Source organism: Diabrotica virgifera, chromosome 7 (genome assembly GCF_917563875.1).
Source record: "Diabrotica virgifera virgifera chromosome 7, PGI_DIABVI_V3a".
NCBI lineage: Eukaryota > Metazoa > Arthropoda > Insecta > Coleoptera > Chrysomelidae > Diabrotica > Diabrotica virgifera.
The window spans coordinates 245,887,789-245,907,001 of NC_065449.1; the positions used below are offsets into that span (position 1 = coordinate 245,887,789).

The 19,213-nt window shown below is 36.0% G+C and overlaps 1 protein-coding gene across 1 annotated transcript; it reads left to right on the forward strand.

The window, feature by feature from the left end:
• Positions 1-275: 275 nt before the first annotated feature.
• LOC126887844 (uncharacterized) lies at positions 276-1,689 on the forward strand. The gene has a single exon (XM_050655733.1). It carries the CDS (start codon positions 544-546, stop codon positions 1,624-1,626), a length of 1,083 nt encoding a protein of 360 aa, XP_050511690.1. The 5' UTR covers positions 276-543; the 3' UTR covers positions 1,627-1,689.
• The last annotated feature ends 17,524 nt before the right edge of the window (positions 1,690-19,213 follow it).

Genomic DNA, 19,213 nt, shown 5'->3' on the forward strand with positions numbered 1-19,213 from the left:
TCATAGGTGCGTTCGCGGGTACAGTTGACAAATTGTTGCCGACAATTTCTAACCTCACTTAACATAAATAATAATGTTAATAGATAAATATACAAGGTATATTTACTTTTAATTAATATTAATAACTAATTATCAAGTTATACTAGGTAAATATATCTTGTATATTTATCTATTAACGATATTATTTATATCATTTTAAAGTGCGCATGCGTTTTGCTGCTAATTTGTCGCCGACTAGTCGTCGACAGGCACCCGCGAACGCACATGACAGTTTTTGGACTTTTAGGTATATGGATCTGCAGCCACGTTTACTTGTATTCTTATTTGAATGATGTTTGAATGTAAAATTTGATTAAATCTTTAAAACAATAATAATTCACTATTTTTAACATAAATCTAAGTAATAAGTAGGATTAAACATTAAACATAAACTAAATGAAAGAGAGGAAGACCGATGACCGACCTTAACCTCATTCTTTTATACAAGAAAATAACGAATTTTTCAAACCGATAAGAACCCAAATATGCTGTGACAAAAAGAAAATGTTGGAAGAAGTTATTGGGACCATTAGTCTTATTAAAACAACAATCAATTATGGACTGTACTTCAGTTTTAAAACTGGTCAATTTCTAGTGTTCATTTTGAACAGCCTATTAAGTAATTTAAATATCCTACTGAAGAATATCAGTGTCCTGATCGTTATTATATTTGAATCGTTCACTGTGTTTTTGCAAGACATTCTTCAAGGTATTCAAGTGACTGTCGATGTTTTAGGACAAATATGGGACACTATAAGCTTTGGTTTTTCCTCAGTGATTATTGGGGTGACTAACATTGTTTATAAAGTACTTTCTGTGATATATAGGACATATGCATTATTAATCGACTCTACAGTTAGTTTTTATACACTAATTATAGCCATAATTCAATTAATTAAGCATTTTATAGTGTTGTTTGGTGCAGGAGTATGGTTCGTAATCACAATAATTCCATTTTCAATCATCAGTTTACTAAATTTAATTGCTACTGCCATAAAAAGTGTTCTCCACAACATTTACGACACAATAGTGACCACAGTTTTAGGTTTTAATGATTGTTTAAAGAATATTTACATTTTTGTGACTGACGTTCCTGTGGAATCTGCAATAGGTTTGATCTTTGCAGCATGTATAATATATGTAATCACACAATTTAACGTAGCCATATATCTGTATTCCAGACGTGTATATTTAAATTCAATGAATAGATTTAGGAGACCATTTGTAGCACCAGTAGTTCGAAGGCAACCTCTTAGAAATGAAAGGAATTATCTTAATTTGCCTATGAACAGAAGACCTGAAGTTAGAAGAAGCTTAGTTTTACCTGAAATTAGAAGAAGTTTAGTCTCACCTGAGATTAGAAGTTTTGTTGGGGAAGCTACCCCAAATATGCCAAATAAAAATGATAATACAGTAGTTGATGAAAGGTATTGTGTGATATGCCAAGAGCGTAGTAAATGTGTTCTGGTACTGCCATGTAAACATGTATGCATGTGTATGGAGTGTAATGCTCAATTACAGCTGTACCATACTACCTGTCCAATTTGTAGGAATGATATTGAAAGTACTATGAAAATATTTGTATAATTTGATAATAATGTATTTCAATAATTTTTATTATAATAAAGTTTTATATGTGTTCTTAAAATACCCAATAAGTGTTTTTTTTTTCTTTTTTTCACACTTATCTATGTATTGTTTATCTGCCATCCCCAAATAAAACACAGTATGTGCAGCCAACTTAAAACCGAGAAATCGGCTCTCAGTTTTTTTCTCGGCACTCTATATGCACATACGGCATATTCCAATTGGTTTGTTTTGGTAGTAAATAAAATGATACGGCTTTCAGACATTGCAGAAGCATAAATAAGGTCACAAGGAAACTAAATATAACAAAAACTCACTTTCAATTTTCTTGCAGATACCGCGTTTTAATTGAGGACGGCAGTTATGCAAAGATAACATTTTAAGGAACTTTAAAATAAAAAATTGTCGGAGCATGCAATGCTCATAGTCTAAGCAATATAGATTTACAAAAAAAAAAAACAGCAATTTTGGTGAAACATGTTGGACTGTTGGATATAATACATTTTATAGACAAAATCTTCAGCTAGTTAGAAACTGTATGACACATTGAAATGGTCAAGACCATTTTTTCAATAAAATAGTTTCACCTAAGGCGTTTCACCAAAATAAGACTAATCATCATATAGGTATTCTTATAGGCCATACACTGAAATAATGAACTAATTTGGCACTACACCCTAGAAAAAATACATTTGGATATCATGACATTCAGTACTATAGTATATTTCAGGAATTTGTAAATATTTTGGAGATTAGGGATGAAAAGAGAATTAAAGAAGTAATTAAATAAAAAAACAAAAGTATGGAAATAAAAAGCACATAGAACAAGAATAAGAAATACAAGGAAATAATTATAATACATAAACCATGGGAAGTAAAACGAAAATCAGATACATGGAGGAGTTGGAGAAGGAAATTGACAAAGAAAGAGATGACAGAAGTACAGCCAAACTAGTATGTGGGACCACAAGAAATGGACACCATAGCAGAATAAAGAGGTAAAAATTGAAATAAAAGACAAGAAGAAATTGTGAAAAGAATACATACCTACATGACAAAACGCAACAGAATATAAAAAGTTAAATATACCTAAAGAGTAATATAAGAAATAGTCAAAAACAAGGAAAACACGGGATGGGACATGTTCAGAAAAAAAATTGAAGAAATAAACAGTAAAGAAAAAATATTAACTGACAACAACGATATAATTGAAAGATTGAAAGAAAATTTCGAACAACTGTTGAACAGAGAGTAAGAAAATAAACAGGAAAACACTGAGCAAACAGAAGCTATACAGAAACAAGAAAAGGGAAGAGAGAGGAAAGAAAAGATTAGCGTTTATACATTCTAAATATAATACGAAAAATATATTGCCTATGGAATGGAAAATGTAGTAATTATTGTATCAGTGCACAAGAACGGAAATACCTACAAGATTTATAGACGTGAAAAGGGCATTTGATTCAATCTAAAGGAAAACTATAAACCTGATAAACTAAACGCAAAACAAGTACAATAAGAATACACAATATGCAATCGCAATTATTTGAAAAGGAGGTAGTTTAAGCCCAGTAAGTACTTTTTATATTAATGTAATAGGAGACAGTGACAGAATGTAAGAAAACCGTTAAAAAAATACCTGTACAGACATGCATTGCTTAAACTGGAAACTAAATGCAGTACCCAGCAAGACTACTTATCCCTCATTAAACACTGCATGTCCAACGCGTATTTCATCTTCCAAAATCAATTCTACAGACAAATAAATGGTGCCCCAATGGGCTCACCACTCTCTCCAGTAATTGCAAATACTTTTATGGAAGACTTACGGACCCGAGCACTATCCAATTCTATGCCTTAACCAACATTGTATACGATATGTTGACGATACATTCGTCATTTGGCCCAACGGATGTAAATCTAAATGGGAATGGTATACATCCAAGTATCCAGATCACGATGGAGGTGGAGATTGATTCATCCCTACAGTTTCTCGACGTTCTCATAAAGAAGAACCAATCCCAAGGTTTTCATCACACTGTTTACCAAGAATCCACCCATACCAACCGCTATACTTGCATGCCAAATCTCATCACCCACCTTCAAAACTTAATTTAGTTATTAATGCCCTTGTTTCCAGATCAATACGCTTTTGCGATGATGCAGTAGATCTACTGAGCTCTCTTCTTTAAAACCAGCCCTTATTCAAAACGGTTACCGCGAAAATCACATCGATAAGAGCATCAACAAATTTCAATCTCAACTCAAAGACTCAGACCCTGATCATACTAAAGCTTTTCTTCCTTACATCAAAATATTCATCCCTTGTCCGATCAGTCAAAGACCGATCAGTCAAACACCAAAATGAACAACACGGAGACGGAGATTATGAAATTCCCTGTTCAGACTGCCCCCGACATAGGCCAACATTCCGCATATCTGTTCGCAATTCCGATTCAATTTCAGCTCTAGGCCAACACCATCTACATACAGCGTTACAAAATTGACTTCGACCACTTCAGAATCATAGCCCCATCCGCTTCTATACACCAAGTATTATCGGAGTAGCCATAGAGATATATAATGACGCCAATAAAAGAAATGACGGCATCCGGTTACCTTCGACATGCGGATACCTCTCCTAAAGAACATCGCCCGCTCCACCTACCAATCCACAAACAAAAACGGGAGTACTGGTAAAACCAGAATACCATTACCCCCCCGCAACAAAGGGTTGCTAAGAGACCAAGGAGCTCTCATGAGCAGACTAGGTCATACAGCAATGTCACAAAAGTATTCAGGATAGCGGTGGCACACAGGCACCATCCGGATACTCAACTATATCAGGCTCACGCAGACCTGATCATCAACAACCTAAAGCTAGCAGTGGATGAGGCTCCAGTTGGAAGTCAAAATCAACTGCTACAGTTCCATAAAACATCGTTTAGCGCAGGTACTCTGTGGGTAAACTGTGCTAACGAACATACCAAAAAATGGACTACTGAGGTGGTAAGGACTATGCAGGGCCTGTGGGAAGGAGTCGACTTAAATGTGGTCGATCCCAGCCACATGCCCAAACGCCCTATGGTCCTCGCCCGCATCCCCGAGAAAGAGGCTGAAGAATCAACAGTCAGAACCCGTTTAGAGAGGCAAAATAAAGACCTTAAGACGGAAGACTGGTTGTTGAAAAATCGGAAGGTCGGAGAGGACATGCAAATCCTCGTATACACGATCGACGAGGTCTCCTATAAAACATTGAAGGCTGCTAATTTCAAGGCGTATTACAGACTTGAAAAGATATCCTTCAAAACCATCAGAGGCATTGATGGCTCCAATCAGAATCCTGCAAGCGAATCTCCAGCGTAGTAAGTCAGCTTCGGCAGAACTTACTGTCGCCATGAGAAGGTTTGATGTAGCCTTGATACAATAACCCTGGGTTTACAAGGGCAAAATAAGAGGTCTATCGGGTATTAATGGAGAGCTTATATATAGCCGATCTGCCGATGTCCCGAGAACTTGCATAATAGTCAAACGAAACATCAAAACACTGCCGTTGATAAATCACTGTTCCAGGGATTTAACCACGGTAAAGATGAAGATCATAGATGGAGGAGGGGTGAAGCAGATAGTTTTCGGATCAGCATACCTCCCATATGATAATCCCGAACAACCACCATCAAGGGAATTGGAGCAGCTAGTGAGAGATTGCAGGAAAAATGGATTGCAATTGATCATTGGCTGTGATGCGAATGCGCACCATCTGACTTGGGGCAGTACAAACACCAATGCAAGAGGTGAGTCAGTACTACAGTTTATAATGCAACATAATTTAGACATATTAAACGTAGGAAACAAACCAACCTTCGTGACTTCACGACGGAAGGAGGTGATTGATATAACAGTTGACACGACTAACGTGGCTAGAACTGTGAAAAACTGGCATGTGTCAGATGAGGTGTCCTTTTCAGACCATCGACACATTTGTTTTGAAATGACAGGCAATGAGCTTATCAAGGAAACTTATCGTAATCCTCGTAAAACAAACTGGGAAGCATATCAAGCAGACATAGAATATAGCTTAGGCAGGATTAACGGGAAGATAAGGCATACATTGGACCTAGACATGGCTGCCGAACAATTTCAAGAGATTGTCACGTCAGCGTTCGAAGACAACTGTCCGGAGATAGTGAGGAATTCCAACAGGAAAGTTCCCTGGTGGAATCATAATCTTGCAAATCAAAGGACAGAGGTTAGACGAAAATTTAATTTCGCCAAAAGGTCAGGCGAGTGGGGCGATTATCGCAAAGCTCTGGCTGACTACAATAAGGAACTGAGAAGGGCAAAAAGAGAATCGTGGGCATTGTGAAGAGATAGAAGGGACTTCAGAAATGGCAAGGCTCCATAAAGTTCTCTCAAAGGACCCTCAGATAAGTATTCCCTCGCTCCAAAAAGAGTCAGGTGAATACACTCAGAATGGTGAAGACACCCTGAAAGAGCTTTTCAGGGTGCACTTTTCTGAGTCTGAGGCAAAACTGATACCACTAGACACATGGCAAACCGGACTGGATATCATGAATTATGGTTCTAGGGAAAACTGGCATGTGGCAAAAGAAGTTATAAACCAGGACAAAATCAAATGGGCAATAAACTCATTCGAGCCATATAAATCACCGGGTCCGGACGGGATTTATCCAATACTTCTACAGAAGGGAAACGACCTTTTTTTCAAAAAATTGTGTAAGATACTGCAGGCTAGTTTAGGGCTGGGGTACATACCAAAAGCATGGAGGCTGATAAGGGTGGCTTTTATACCCAAACCTGGCAAAATCGGACAGGAAAGGGCCAAGTCTCTGCGGCCATTAAGTCTGATGTCATTCGTACTGAAGACCTTAGAAAAACTGCTCGATAGGCATATCAGGGATGGTGTATTGGTTGAAAGTCCGATACATCGGGGACAATATGCATATCGAGCGGGAATCTCCACAGAAACGGCACTGCACCATCTTGTACAGAGAGTGGAGTACGTTCTAGAAAACCAAGAGGTGATGGGTGCATTTCTCGATATTGAGGGAGCATTTGACAACACCTCCTACGAAGCGATCACAAGGGCGATCCGTCTAAAAGGAATAGACGAAACAAGCTGTAGATGGATAGACTGCATGCTGAGAAGCCGTGTGATATATGCTACGTTGCTAGGGGATACAGTGTCAGCTCAGGTAGCCAGAGGCTGCCCACAGGGGGGAGTCTTATCTCCTCTATTGTGGAATCTGGTCATGGATGGCCTGATAGCTAGACTCGACAACTATAGGCATCACGTCCTGGGCTATGCGGATGACCTAGTCATCTTAGCCCACGGAAAATTTAATGGTACAGTCAGAGCTCGAATGCAACAGGCTCTGACCGTAGTTACAGAATGGACTTCAAATGTAGGGCTTAACATCAGTCCTCTAAAGTCCAAAATCATGAAATTTACTAAAAGAAGGAATTCAGAGGAATTGGGTCCTCTAAGTCTAAATGGTGTACATTTAAATCTGGTGAATGAAGTAAAGTATCTCGGGATAATATTAGACTCAAGACTTACTTGGAATCAGCAGATAGAAAGAATAACAAAGAGAGCGGTATCTACGTTAATGGTAGCCAGACGTACTCATGGAAAAGTGTGGGGTTTGAGACCAGACATGGTATATTGGACTAATAACATGGTGGTAAAACCCACAATTACATATGCGTCAGTGGTATGGTGGCCAAAAGTGCAGCAAAAAAGTGCCATCATCAAATTAAGCAAGGTGCAAAGACTTGCTTGTCTCGGGATCACGGGGGCTATGAGGGGCACACCTACGGCAGCTATGGAGGCACTACTGGATCTCCCTCCTTTACATATAACAATAAGAGGTGAGGCGAGAATGGGCTATTATAGACTGCGAGAAAACCTGAGCAACGTACCAGTTAAATCAGGACATAGTAAAATAACGAATGAAATTAATAATGCCGAATGGATGATGATTTCTGACCATATGACATCAAGATGTATGCCTGAAGTACCTTTTCAAGTGGACATTTGCCCACGAGACGAATGGGACAGAGGAAACTCTCGACACAGACTGCAGGGTTGCACCTGGTATACGGACGGGTCTAAAACTGCAGACGGTTCGGGCGCAGGGATATTCTATAGTGGTGGAAATTTCAACATTTCTATTCCACTGGGGGAATGTACCTCCGTATTTCAGGCAGAGATTTTTGCAATCTTGCAGTGTGCAAGAGAAAACAACCTGAGGACATTCGAACTGCAGCGGGTTAACATATGCACAGATAGCCAAGCAGCCATTGGGGCTCTTATAAGCCCTAAGGTGAACTCTAGGCTGGTGTGGGAATGTCGACAAGAACTTGATAGACTGGCACAACATAACAGTGTTATACTGGTATGGGTTCCAGGTCATCGGGGCATATACGGCAATGAAAGAGCTGATGCACTTGCCAAGAGAGCATCAGCTACAAAATACCTGGGTCCAGAGCCGGCCGTGGGAGTGCCAAAAAGCACCGTCCGTGAACGAAAAAAAGCCTGGATCCGAAGCCAACACAACTCACACTGGGAGAGTGTACCCGGTCAAACACATGGCAAGATGTATATCGGACGGACATGTGCTAGTAGAGCTGAGTTACTGCTGAAAACAAGAAGGAATCAGCTCAGAGTCATAACAGGTTTCCTCACTGGACATGCGCCAGTTAAGGGTCACCTACATACAATGGGGCTGTTTCATGGAGACTTGAGCTGCAGACTCTGTAACAGAGAACCTGAAACAGTCAACCATATCTTGCATGACTGTGAGGCATTGGATCGGAGGCGGCAAACACTTTTCGGAGACATCGAAATGACTCCAAATTTATATGGCACCCACCTACTAGACCTGTACAAGCTGGTACAGGGTTCCAGAATTCTGGAATGGGTTTCATAAACAATGGAAGATGTACAATAAGCCAAGTGGCTGCAGTACAACCGGTTCACAACAGACGGCTTCCAGGGAAAAAAAAACCTACCAATCCAAATCCCGTCGTGAAGAAAAATCTCCGCGCCAATCCCCACCCAAGCGCCAATCCAAATCCCACCGTCAAAAATCTTCGCGCCAGCCCCGCCACTCCAGCGAACCTCGGTACAATTAAAAATTGAACGCTCAGGCTCCAATAGTAACTCATTTGCCAGTGGCAGTGTGTAGTAGTGTAGTCGTATCTGGGGACTCGAGAGAACGAGACCCAGGAAGTCCTGAAAATGACACCTGAGAGGACGTTGAAAGCTCGGGCAAGAGAATATCGACACGGTTCAACCCGGAAGCCTAGTGAGTTTAATTTTGATATCAATTCTTGTAATGATATTGATTTTAGCTTTAAGTTTAAGATAAGAGAAACTCTTTGTTAATATCGAGCTTTCACAAAAAATTATTTGCTTCATCAGGATATACCTATAAATTCATCTTTTCAGTAAATATTATAATAAAAGTAAGACGAAGAACGTTAACGCAAAATTAGTAATGTTAGTCCATAAAATTTTTAACACTCTCACAAAATATTAATAAGAGCGTTCGCGGGTAGGTACCTGTCGGCGACTAGTCGTTGACAATTCCTAACCTCACCTAATATAAATAATACCGTTAAAAGATAAATAAACAAGGTATATTTACTTTTACTGGATACCATAAAGTGCTCAAAATAGAGCACAATGGACAAAAATGAGGGAGGCCTATGTCCAGCAGTGGACGCAAAGGGCTGGATGATGATGATTTACTTTTAATTAATATTAATAACTAATTATTAAATTATACTAGGTAAATGTACCTTGTATATTTATCTATTATTTATATTATTTTAAAGTGCGCATGCGATTTGCTGACAATTTGTCGCCGACAGTTACCCACGAACGCACTTAATATTAATTTTCTTAATCCACCAATATTAAAACTTTGTGATTGTATAGGGGACGATTCTTAGTAGGTATGTATAGCACAGATATAAGTATATGTATCGTTGAGATTCTCTAGTTGAGAATAATATGCCTAAAAATGTAGACCGTGAATGGACACGCATGAGACTAATTTTGAAGGGATGCACATCATTCGCATTACTCGCTTCGCTCTTGTTCTTATACATATAAGACAGTAGAATTTATGATAAGGAAGTTTTAAGTAGCATAATATACACCGTGTCTGTTATTATCCTCACTTGAGAAATTGGAGAAACTACAACTACATACTACAATGCAAGAGCGTCGCATTGACTCTAAATCTTCCAGTTGTCTCTTCCAATCCCATAAATTATTCACATTTAACAGGGACGCGACGGTTCCCTATAATCTGACTATTTAAGTCAATTACGCGAACAATAACAGATTGAGTGGTGGCTGGGAATTTATGCATCCGATGCATTTGCATTGCATCGTCTCTCGACGATATCTCTTGCCGTTTCAAGCTGTCGATGTTACTTGTTATAGTTCACATGCACTATCCACAGAGACCTATAAATCTTGTCAAATGTACGTGGATGTCGCCGTAATATTGTTCAGACAGGATGATCAGCACACATAATAATACGACTACGTCGATGTGTAAAGGGTCGGTAGGGCTACAAACAGTTTGTGATAACTACAGAGGCATTACCCTGCTAAACGTGATCTACAAACTATTGGCCTACATTTTTTACGATTGACTATCGGGATAATTAATTAATTAAAACTTCTCCCCCTCTTACAGATGCTTATCTAGAAACTAACAACTGTAGCATTAACACTAAACAAATATTACCCATATATAACCTTTCTATTGAGGAAATCGCAATCTTTCCAAATATCATAAAACCTACATACAGAAACTTGTATGTATCGGTTTTAGAACGTCTTTCGACGTTGTCCGATGCCTAACTTCCACGTCATTTTATCATCCCATTGGTTATCTCTAAGATCCCTTGTACTCATTGCTTTGGTTACCCCTTCTTTCCATGTCATTTTGGGTCTTCCTCGTTTTTTGCGGTTTGGTGGTACCCACTGCATGATCTTTTTGGGCAATCTTGTGTCTTCCATTCTTTGAACATGACCATACCAAATCAACTATTTCCTCTCAATGTCTGTTGTTAAGTAACCATCTATTCCAATTCGTCGTCTTATTTCCTCATTTCGAACTCTTTCCCTACGGGATATACCTAACGATCTTCTAAACACATCCATTTCTACAGCTTCTAATTTTTTCCTGTTGTTCTCGGTTATTCTCCAAGTTTCTGCTCCGTAAAGTAGGCTGCTTTTAAGAAGTGTTTCATAGATATTGTATTTTCGCTGTATTCCTATTTCGGAGCTCCAAAGTATTCCATTTAGGCAGCCAATTATTCTAGCTTGTGTTACTCTTTTCTTTATTTCCTCATCGTCTTTTCCAGTTCTATCGAAGATTACTCCCAGGTACGTGTATTCACTACAGAATGTGATTTGTTCATTATCCTCTAGTTCGATATTGGATAACTCAGCTCCTATGGGTAGGTATGTAGTTTTTTCCACATTAATTTCCAAGCCCCACTGTTCATATTCCTCCTTTAGTTTTCTTGCCATATACTGTAGGTCGTCTTCATCATTAGCTATGATGACTTGGTCATCAGCAAATTGTAAGGTATATAAACAAACCTCTCCGAGGTCTATACCCATACCATGGCATTTACGTTTCCACTGGTTTAGTGCTTTTGCAACATATATCTTGAACAAAGTTGGTGAAATACAGCAGCCTTGGCGCAGTCCCTTGTTAACTAAAAACTTTTTAGATAGTGTGTTGCAGAAACAGAAACTTACCATGCCAAAACAATAAAATTATAAAATTAATTTTATCTGAATTTTCTAATTATAAATACATCTATACAAATGGTTCAAAAACATGTAATAGTGTAGGTAGCGCTTTTAGTAGTGTAATTCTTTTAGACTACCTAAATTTACATCTATCTTCACTGCCGAACTTTATGCTATTGAAAGAGCTCTAACTTACGCGGTTGAACAGAACTTTGGAGACACGGTTATACTATCAGATTCTTTATCAGCTCTTGAGGCAATATCACAACCAATAACCAAAAAACACAACAATGAGTTGTTATGCCATATTAAAAAGACAATCACTCGATTTAAAAATAATAGCAGTAACAGCAATAATAGACTTGGTCTTTATCTGGGTAAAAGGGCATGCCGGAATCAAAGAAAATGAGATAGTGGATGAAATAGCAAAGAATTTAGGAACTTTAAATTAAATAGTAGATTTAACAATCTCCAGCGATTACATTTCAGAATTGCATAAAAAATTAAGAAAGAAATGGGAAACTATTTGGCTCAAGTTTGTACAAACTTCGAGGAATCCATACACTTACATATACCCACAACTTCCGCAAAATATTCCACATATATTTGATTATCACGTTACTCGATTTTATTCCACATCCCTAAGTCGCCATGGCAATTTTCCTGCACACTTAGCTAAAATAGGAATGCGTATCAACTTTCTCTGTTCATGTGATAACTACTCTGCTGCAGATTTAAATCATATAATCTTTTATTGTGAACTTAATAAATACCATATGAAAGCACTAATTGCTAGACTTCAGGAGCAGAATGTAAGTTTGCCGTTGAATATTTCACACCTACTAAGCTTCAACACCAAAACTATTAATGATATTATCATACAATTTCTTAAAGATTCTAAAATAAAAATTTAATATGACATCTTCAATCTTCAACTTTCAAATATCTGTGGCAAAAAGTTAATCTAATGCCATCCCCTCTTTGTGAACACATACACACACTATCGGGATATTGTGAAATCATAGGTATTAGGCAAATACCAGTGTAGGTTTCGCAAAGAAAAGTCAACTATCCATCAAATATTCCTTCTTAGATAAGCTTTGGAAGAACATACGAGTACTTACGGAATTAATACTCGCCATTTCTTTGTGGATTTTAGATGTGCCTATGACAGTGTAGTCAGAATTGCGGTATAAAAAGCCTTGTTAGAATTCAGAATTAACATTCCAATACACTTAGTAAAATTGGTGAAAGCAACCCTCTCAACATTGAGTGTAAGGTTAGAGTGTAGAACGATGAGGTATCAATAATTTTACAGATACAAACATGACTTCAACAGAAAGATAGCCTATCGTGCCTTTTATTCTACATTGACTTAGACAAAGCTATTAGAGAATTTGAAATAACAACAAGATGAGGCATTATTATTAGGGCTGTACAAATCCTAACGTATGCAGACGACATTGATATCATAGCAAGAAAAAGGCGAACCTGGGTCCAATCGTTCAAGGCATTGGAAGCAGCAGCAAAAGAATGGAGATTCACGTTAATATTAATAAAACTAAATATATAAAGGTCACAAAAATAATCTATACTTAGTAGCAAAACCCGAAGATCTAACAGTCGGAACATATACTTTCGAAGGAGTAATAGAGTTCATATATCTAGGCACACAAATCAACCAAAGTAATACAGTAACTGCAGAAATTAATATATTATAGACGTTTAAATCTAGCAAATAGAGCGTAGGTACTGTGCAACACCCCAAGGTATGAGCAGAAACACAAAGTGTATTAGACTCACGCTTATGAAATGCACCTGGCGGATCATAGGAGCCTTCATATTTTACTCTTTTTCAACATGTCTTGAGTGAAATGTATCCTATCCTATCGTTCCTATCAGCCTCTCTTGGCCAACTCTTGTTTCTTTCGACCCCGAATAGCTATTAGGTTTCCGAGGGCAAACGGGTCACTATATTTCTTTCTACTACACACTCTAAAACTCGCCAATACGCTTGGTCAACATGGTGTTTCAAGGCCAAATTTCCCCTCAGGATGGATTTGTTAAGATTACCTATAATACAATACTACAAATCAAATATAGTAACTTACGTGTTTTTGAAGTACAGTAATATGTAGATGATGATGGTTTAAGCACGAAGATCTTGCTCATAGTATGCTCATAGTATGCATACCATATGCAACCGAAAAATACCTCCATATTTAAATTCAAAGTTCTAATTAGATTATGTTTTAATGCATGATTTGGACCAAACACTCGATAAATCAAAACAAATACCTTTGACCCGTAGTATGTATACTGAACTGTTTTTTATTTGGTTTTTGAATTACTTAACACAGAATAATTATTTACATTAACGAAAAAAAAAAGAATACTATAGGGATATTGTATTATTAGATTATTTTATGATTTAATAGGTAACTATTATTAACTTTGTATAAATAATAATCTCGTATAACAAAACTAAAAAATATATTATATTCTATAATTTTACAAGTTTTTCCGAAGTGGAAATCTAAACGCCAAATAAACTTAATTCTAAAGTAAAATTGTGATTTATTTCCACCAAAAATCGTAAACTGCATTAATATGCCACAAGAAAATAGCTTCAGAACAATAATAATTATTTATTAATTATATTAATAATTAAAATAAAACAATTAAACAATATAAATAATTATAATAATTAAATTATTGTTACAATCATGAACCGTTGCTCGGTTGCATAGCCACATCCAGTTGAAGTTAAGTTGGTACCAGTGAGCACGACGAAAAAATGAGAAGGCTGTGATTTGAAAATTTTGAGTTCGGCGTCGGTTCTTGTTAAAATTAAAAAAACTTTACTAAAACGCATACTTCGCTTATTTTTTTACGCAAAAACGCTTTTAGTGTATGTCTTGCTTCGGTATCAATACGTAGTAATTCGTGTCATTGTGTTTTACGTTGAAAAAGTGAAATAATTTGTCATGAAAGCTTACAGGTAGGTGTAGGTATTACATACTACTTAATCATACTTATAGCATAATATTCGGGATTTTCATGTCAAGCTTCCCTATAGAAATATAACATTTCCTTTTTTACCCTCTACTTAATTATTGTGATTCTTGGCATAGTTTATTGGTTGTTTTGTTTCAACTACAGACTCGATTTTCATACTCTCCTTTTTGTTCGCATTGGTAACAGGCTTGTTTCCCGATATTAATATTGTCTGCCTATCATTACAGCAAGATATTTTCATTTGTGCCATAATTTTTCTGTTTGCGTCTTTGTTTCTGTTTCAAATAATTCAAAATTTGGTAGAATTACATTACGATTCCGATACATGGTAGATATTATAGATATCTACATCTGGTACACCCTGACAGTTTAGTTACGTAGTTCACTGAGAGTTGTCGCTGCTAGGGTTACTTCAAATCGCTTTAAAATTAAGGGGATGGGTACGTAATTTCTGCTCCAATGCTATTCAAATTCAAATGGGATTCATTTTTTTCGAATCCTGAGAAAACTAATAAGTATTTTTGAAAAATTTAAACGCAGAATGAAAGATTACATTATTAGCGAGGGTCGATAAAGTCCCTGAGAACTTCTATAATGTTTATTTTAATAAGTTACAGGGGTGAAAAGCTAAGAGAAAATTTAGTGTGATTTTTAATTTCAAATATCTCATTCAAAATACACTTTTTATTTATTGTAAGGGACTTTCCGCCCTCGGTAATAATTTAGTCTTTCATTCTGCGCTTAAATTTTTAAAAAATATTTAATGGTTTTTTCAGGATTCGAAAAAAATTCACACTATGTTCGTGGTAATATTTTCCAAATCTATCTTTGTCATACAACGCACTCAGTCGAATAGAATATTGTCAGCATATGTCAGTCAGACAGGACAATTTTAAACATTTTGTGTTGTTGATTAAATAATATCGATAGTGTATTTTTGATAAATAATTGATTTAAGACGTGAACTTAATAAAAAGTTATTTATTGTTTATTATTTATGGAAGATCCAAGCAGAGAATACACCGGGATATATTCAGTGATCCAAGTATTTTGTTGTTAAAGATGTTCAAAATTGTAAGCGTTTCATAGTAACAATATATTATTAAAAAATCACTTTATCACTTTTCCTCTTTTCTCGATTGATTATTAGTTTTTGTTGTACAGTAGATAAATTATTACAATCACTGAATACATAGCTAGTGAAAAAATGATCATATTAAATTAATAATTAAGGCAATTAATTATAGAAGTAACAGTTATCCAAGAACATTCACAACCATCTTTAAAGTTAATGATGACATTGCCAAGTAAAGTTTACATATCCGTATCAGTGAGAATTTTAACTACACGTAATTTGCCGTGTAAAGACAGAAAAAGTAGGGATAGCCGTAAAATATTTGCGAATTATGTACCGATGGCCTTAACACAAAATGTTTTGATGGTTAAAATAATTTTTTTTAATTTATTTCAGATTTTTGTCATGTAGTGAAGTGTTTTCTCCAGTGCAGTAGAAGTGTATGTGACTGAGATGGGAAATATCATCAGGAGGTATCATTACCGAGGTAAGTCATTCATTTATTAATAAAAATATTTGTCATTTGACAGAATTGTTTATTTGCAAAATTTTAAACTTGTCGGGTCTATTGAATAAAAAGAAGTATTTGCTTTTACTTACAAATATTTAAGTATTTATTTAATAGTAATTGAATAAAGTCATTTCTTTAATGCTTTGTTCAATTATTATTAAGTCAATACTTAAATACGAGGAAGTAAAAGTAAATACTTCTTTTTATTCAATAGACCCAATTTCCTCCTCTATTTTCCCCATTCTTAAGGATATAGTGGCGTCATGTAATTTGTTTGACTATTTCTGTCCAAGTATCTCTCTCCAGTGCGTGTTAATTTGTTTCGGAGAATGAGTTGGAGAGTAGGTAACCAGTCATGTCCTTTATTTGGTCGGACGATCGTACGGAGATCTTCCTCTGGATCTCTGGAAGCGGAAGCGTTGTATTTTCTCCTAACTTTAAAAACATCTGTGGAAAAATTGAAGAGCTGATTTTGTTTCATAGTCCTGTCATATTATCCCGGAGGCATCACTAATTTTTTTTCAATTATCCGAATATCTCTTTTCTTGTAAGAGCTGTACCATTTTTTGTAAATAAAAACACTGATGGACTCATAAAATAGATGTTGGATTGATAAGATTGGAATGGCCCGCATGCAGCCCAGATCTCAATCCTATTGAGAATGGGATGAATTAAAAAGAACTATTCGCCGTCATCCTAGGACTCCAGAAAATTTGGTACAGTTATGGCCCTCGTAGAGGAATATCGGGCTATTCCCCAGGCAAGGATAACACATCATTAATCGATGCCAAACATATTGCGAGCAGTCGTTGTTGCAAGAGGTAAACATAGACATTACCCGCTATAGAATTGTTTTGTTTTGGTGTTAAATTTGTTTTGTGTTGCTAATTTTAGTGCGTTTGATAGTTTTAATTCAATAAATCCTAAAAGCAATGTTTTTATTGACAGCTCTTACAAGAAAAGAGATATACGGATAATTAAAAAAAAAAAAACAAAACCTTAGTGATACCTCCACGATAATACAAAAGGAGTATGGAACAAAATCAGCTCTTCAATTTTTCCACAGAATTTTTTAAAGTTAGTAGAAAAAACAACGCTTCCATTGCATTCGCCCCCGTATAATGCCATCTAATCAAAATATTTTTGTTGCCGGAATAATAACAAACGACATCAATACATGTACCTACAAACAGATGCAAGAATCTTGAAAATCTTGAGTACAAATAATAAATTTATAGATTGTCAAACTTAATCAAAAATTTTGGGTGGCGGAATTTGGTGCCGATGAGTGTATTTCTACCTTATCGTGATATCGCGACAAGTTGTGATACATGTTTCATGAGATTTGTATCTGTTTCAGTGATACAGATGGCAATAGAGTTGTAAACGACGAAGATAGAGAAGTGTGATACAGCGATACTGAGACAGTCAAATATACTATTATATGCCCCCATTCACATTAGTTAGTTAGTTAGTTATCTTTATTCCAAAAATCACAAATTTACAATAAATATAATTTTAACAAAAATATTTGTACAAGAACAATATGTGATTTTAGCCTAAGCGTTGGAACCGTCTAGATCATTAAAATTTATTAAAAAGAATTCATCCAGACTATAAAAAACATATTGACCTAACAATCTATTAATTTTTTTTTAAACTTACATATTGAAAGTGCTTTAATCCCAGTGGGCAAATGGTTGTATACTTTAATACCGGAGTACAATGGACCATTTCGAGTACGTCTATAATTATAATTGGGAAGAATTATATCTTGCCTGCGTGTATTGTGACTGTATATATCAGAAGGTTTTAACAATTCATGTCGTTTTCTATGTAATAAGTAGAGACATCTTATAAATATAAATATTAATGAGCGTCATTATTCCATGATCTTTGAAGAGAGGTCTACATGAAGTTCTATTTGTTAAGTTGAATAGTGCTCGAATTGCTCGTTTTTGAGCCACAAATGTGGATTCTGCTGTGCTAGCCGCGCCCCAAAATTCCACACCATATTGCATAATACTTTGAAATTGAGCAAAATAAACTATTTTTGCCACACAAAAATTTGTATTTTGTCTAATTGCTCTTATGGCATATGTAGCTCTGCTGAGGGTTTTATTAAGTTCAGTTATGTGGTAACTCCAATCAAGTTTGCTGTCTATGTTTATGCCTGAAAATTTAATTGTATGACAAGAAGTAATGCTTTCTTGATCTACTTTAATAACAACATCTTCCACATTTTGATACAAATTAAAACGGATACTTTGTGTTTTACTAATATTCAGAACCAATTTATTGGCGAGAAACCAGTCTGATATCTCTTCAACTGTAGTAGCGGCACAGGATGTTAATGTATCAGAAGTATCGCCTTTAATTACTATACTCGTATCATCTGCAAAAAGTGAAAATGTGGTATTCGGGAAACTAGCTACCAAGTCATTGATATAGATAAGAAACAGTGTTGGTCCTAAAACAGACCCTTGTGGAACTCCACACTGAACTTCTGCGAAATTTGAATAGGATGCTTCACAGCTATCAGAATTATTTATTCTAACACACATTTTTCTGTGTGATAGGTATGTCTGAAACCATTTATGTGGTGTACCTCTAATGCCGTAGTAGTAGATCTTGTCCAGTAGTATTTGATGGTCTACGCCTACGCAATCGAATGCTTTCGATAAATCACAAAAAATACCAAGAGGATGGTGTTTTGCTTCCAAGATTTTATGCACATTTTCGATTAGAGAAAATGCTGCATCTGTAGTACTCATATCAGATCTAAAGCCATATTAAGAACTTGTTAGAATTTTATGTTTATTTAAAAAAAGGAGTAATTGCTTATTTACGCACCATTCTAATAGTTTTGAAAGGGACGGTAATAGAGACACTCCGCGATAGTTCTCTATATTCTATATTACACCTATCACCTTTTTTATGTACAGAAATAACTACCGATTTTTTAAAACATTTAGGAAATATTCCGTTTTCAAGAGACAAATTAAAAAGAAAAACTAAAGGCCTACAAAGGGTATCAATATTTTCTTTTACAAGGGTAATTAGAATTTTGTCAAGCCCCGCGGATTTCTTTGGTTTTTGTAACAAAATGCACTCCCTGACATCAGTTTCTATTAAAGGTCCAAAAAACAATGAACTTACATTATTTGCCGGTAAA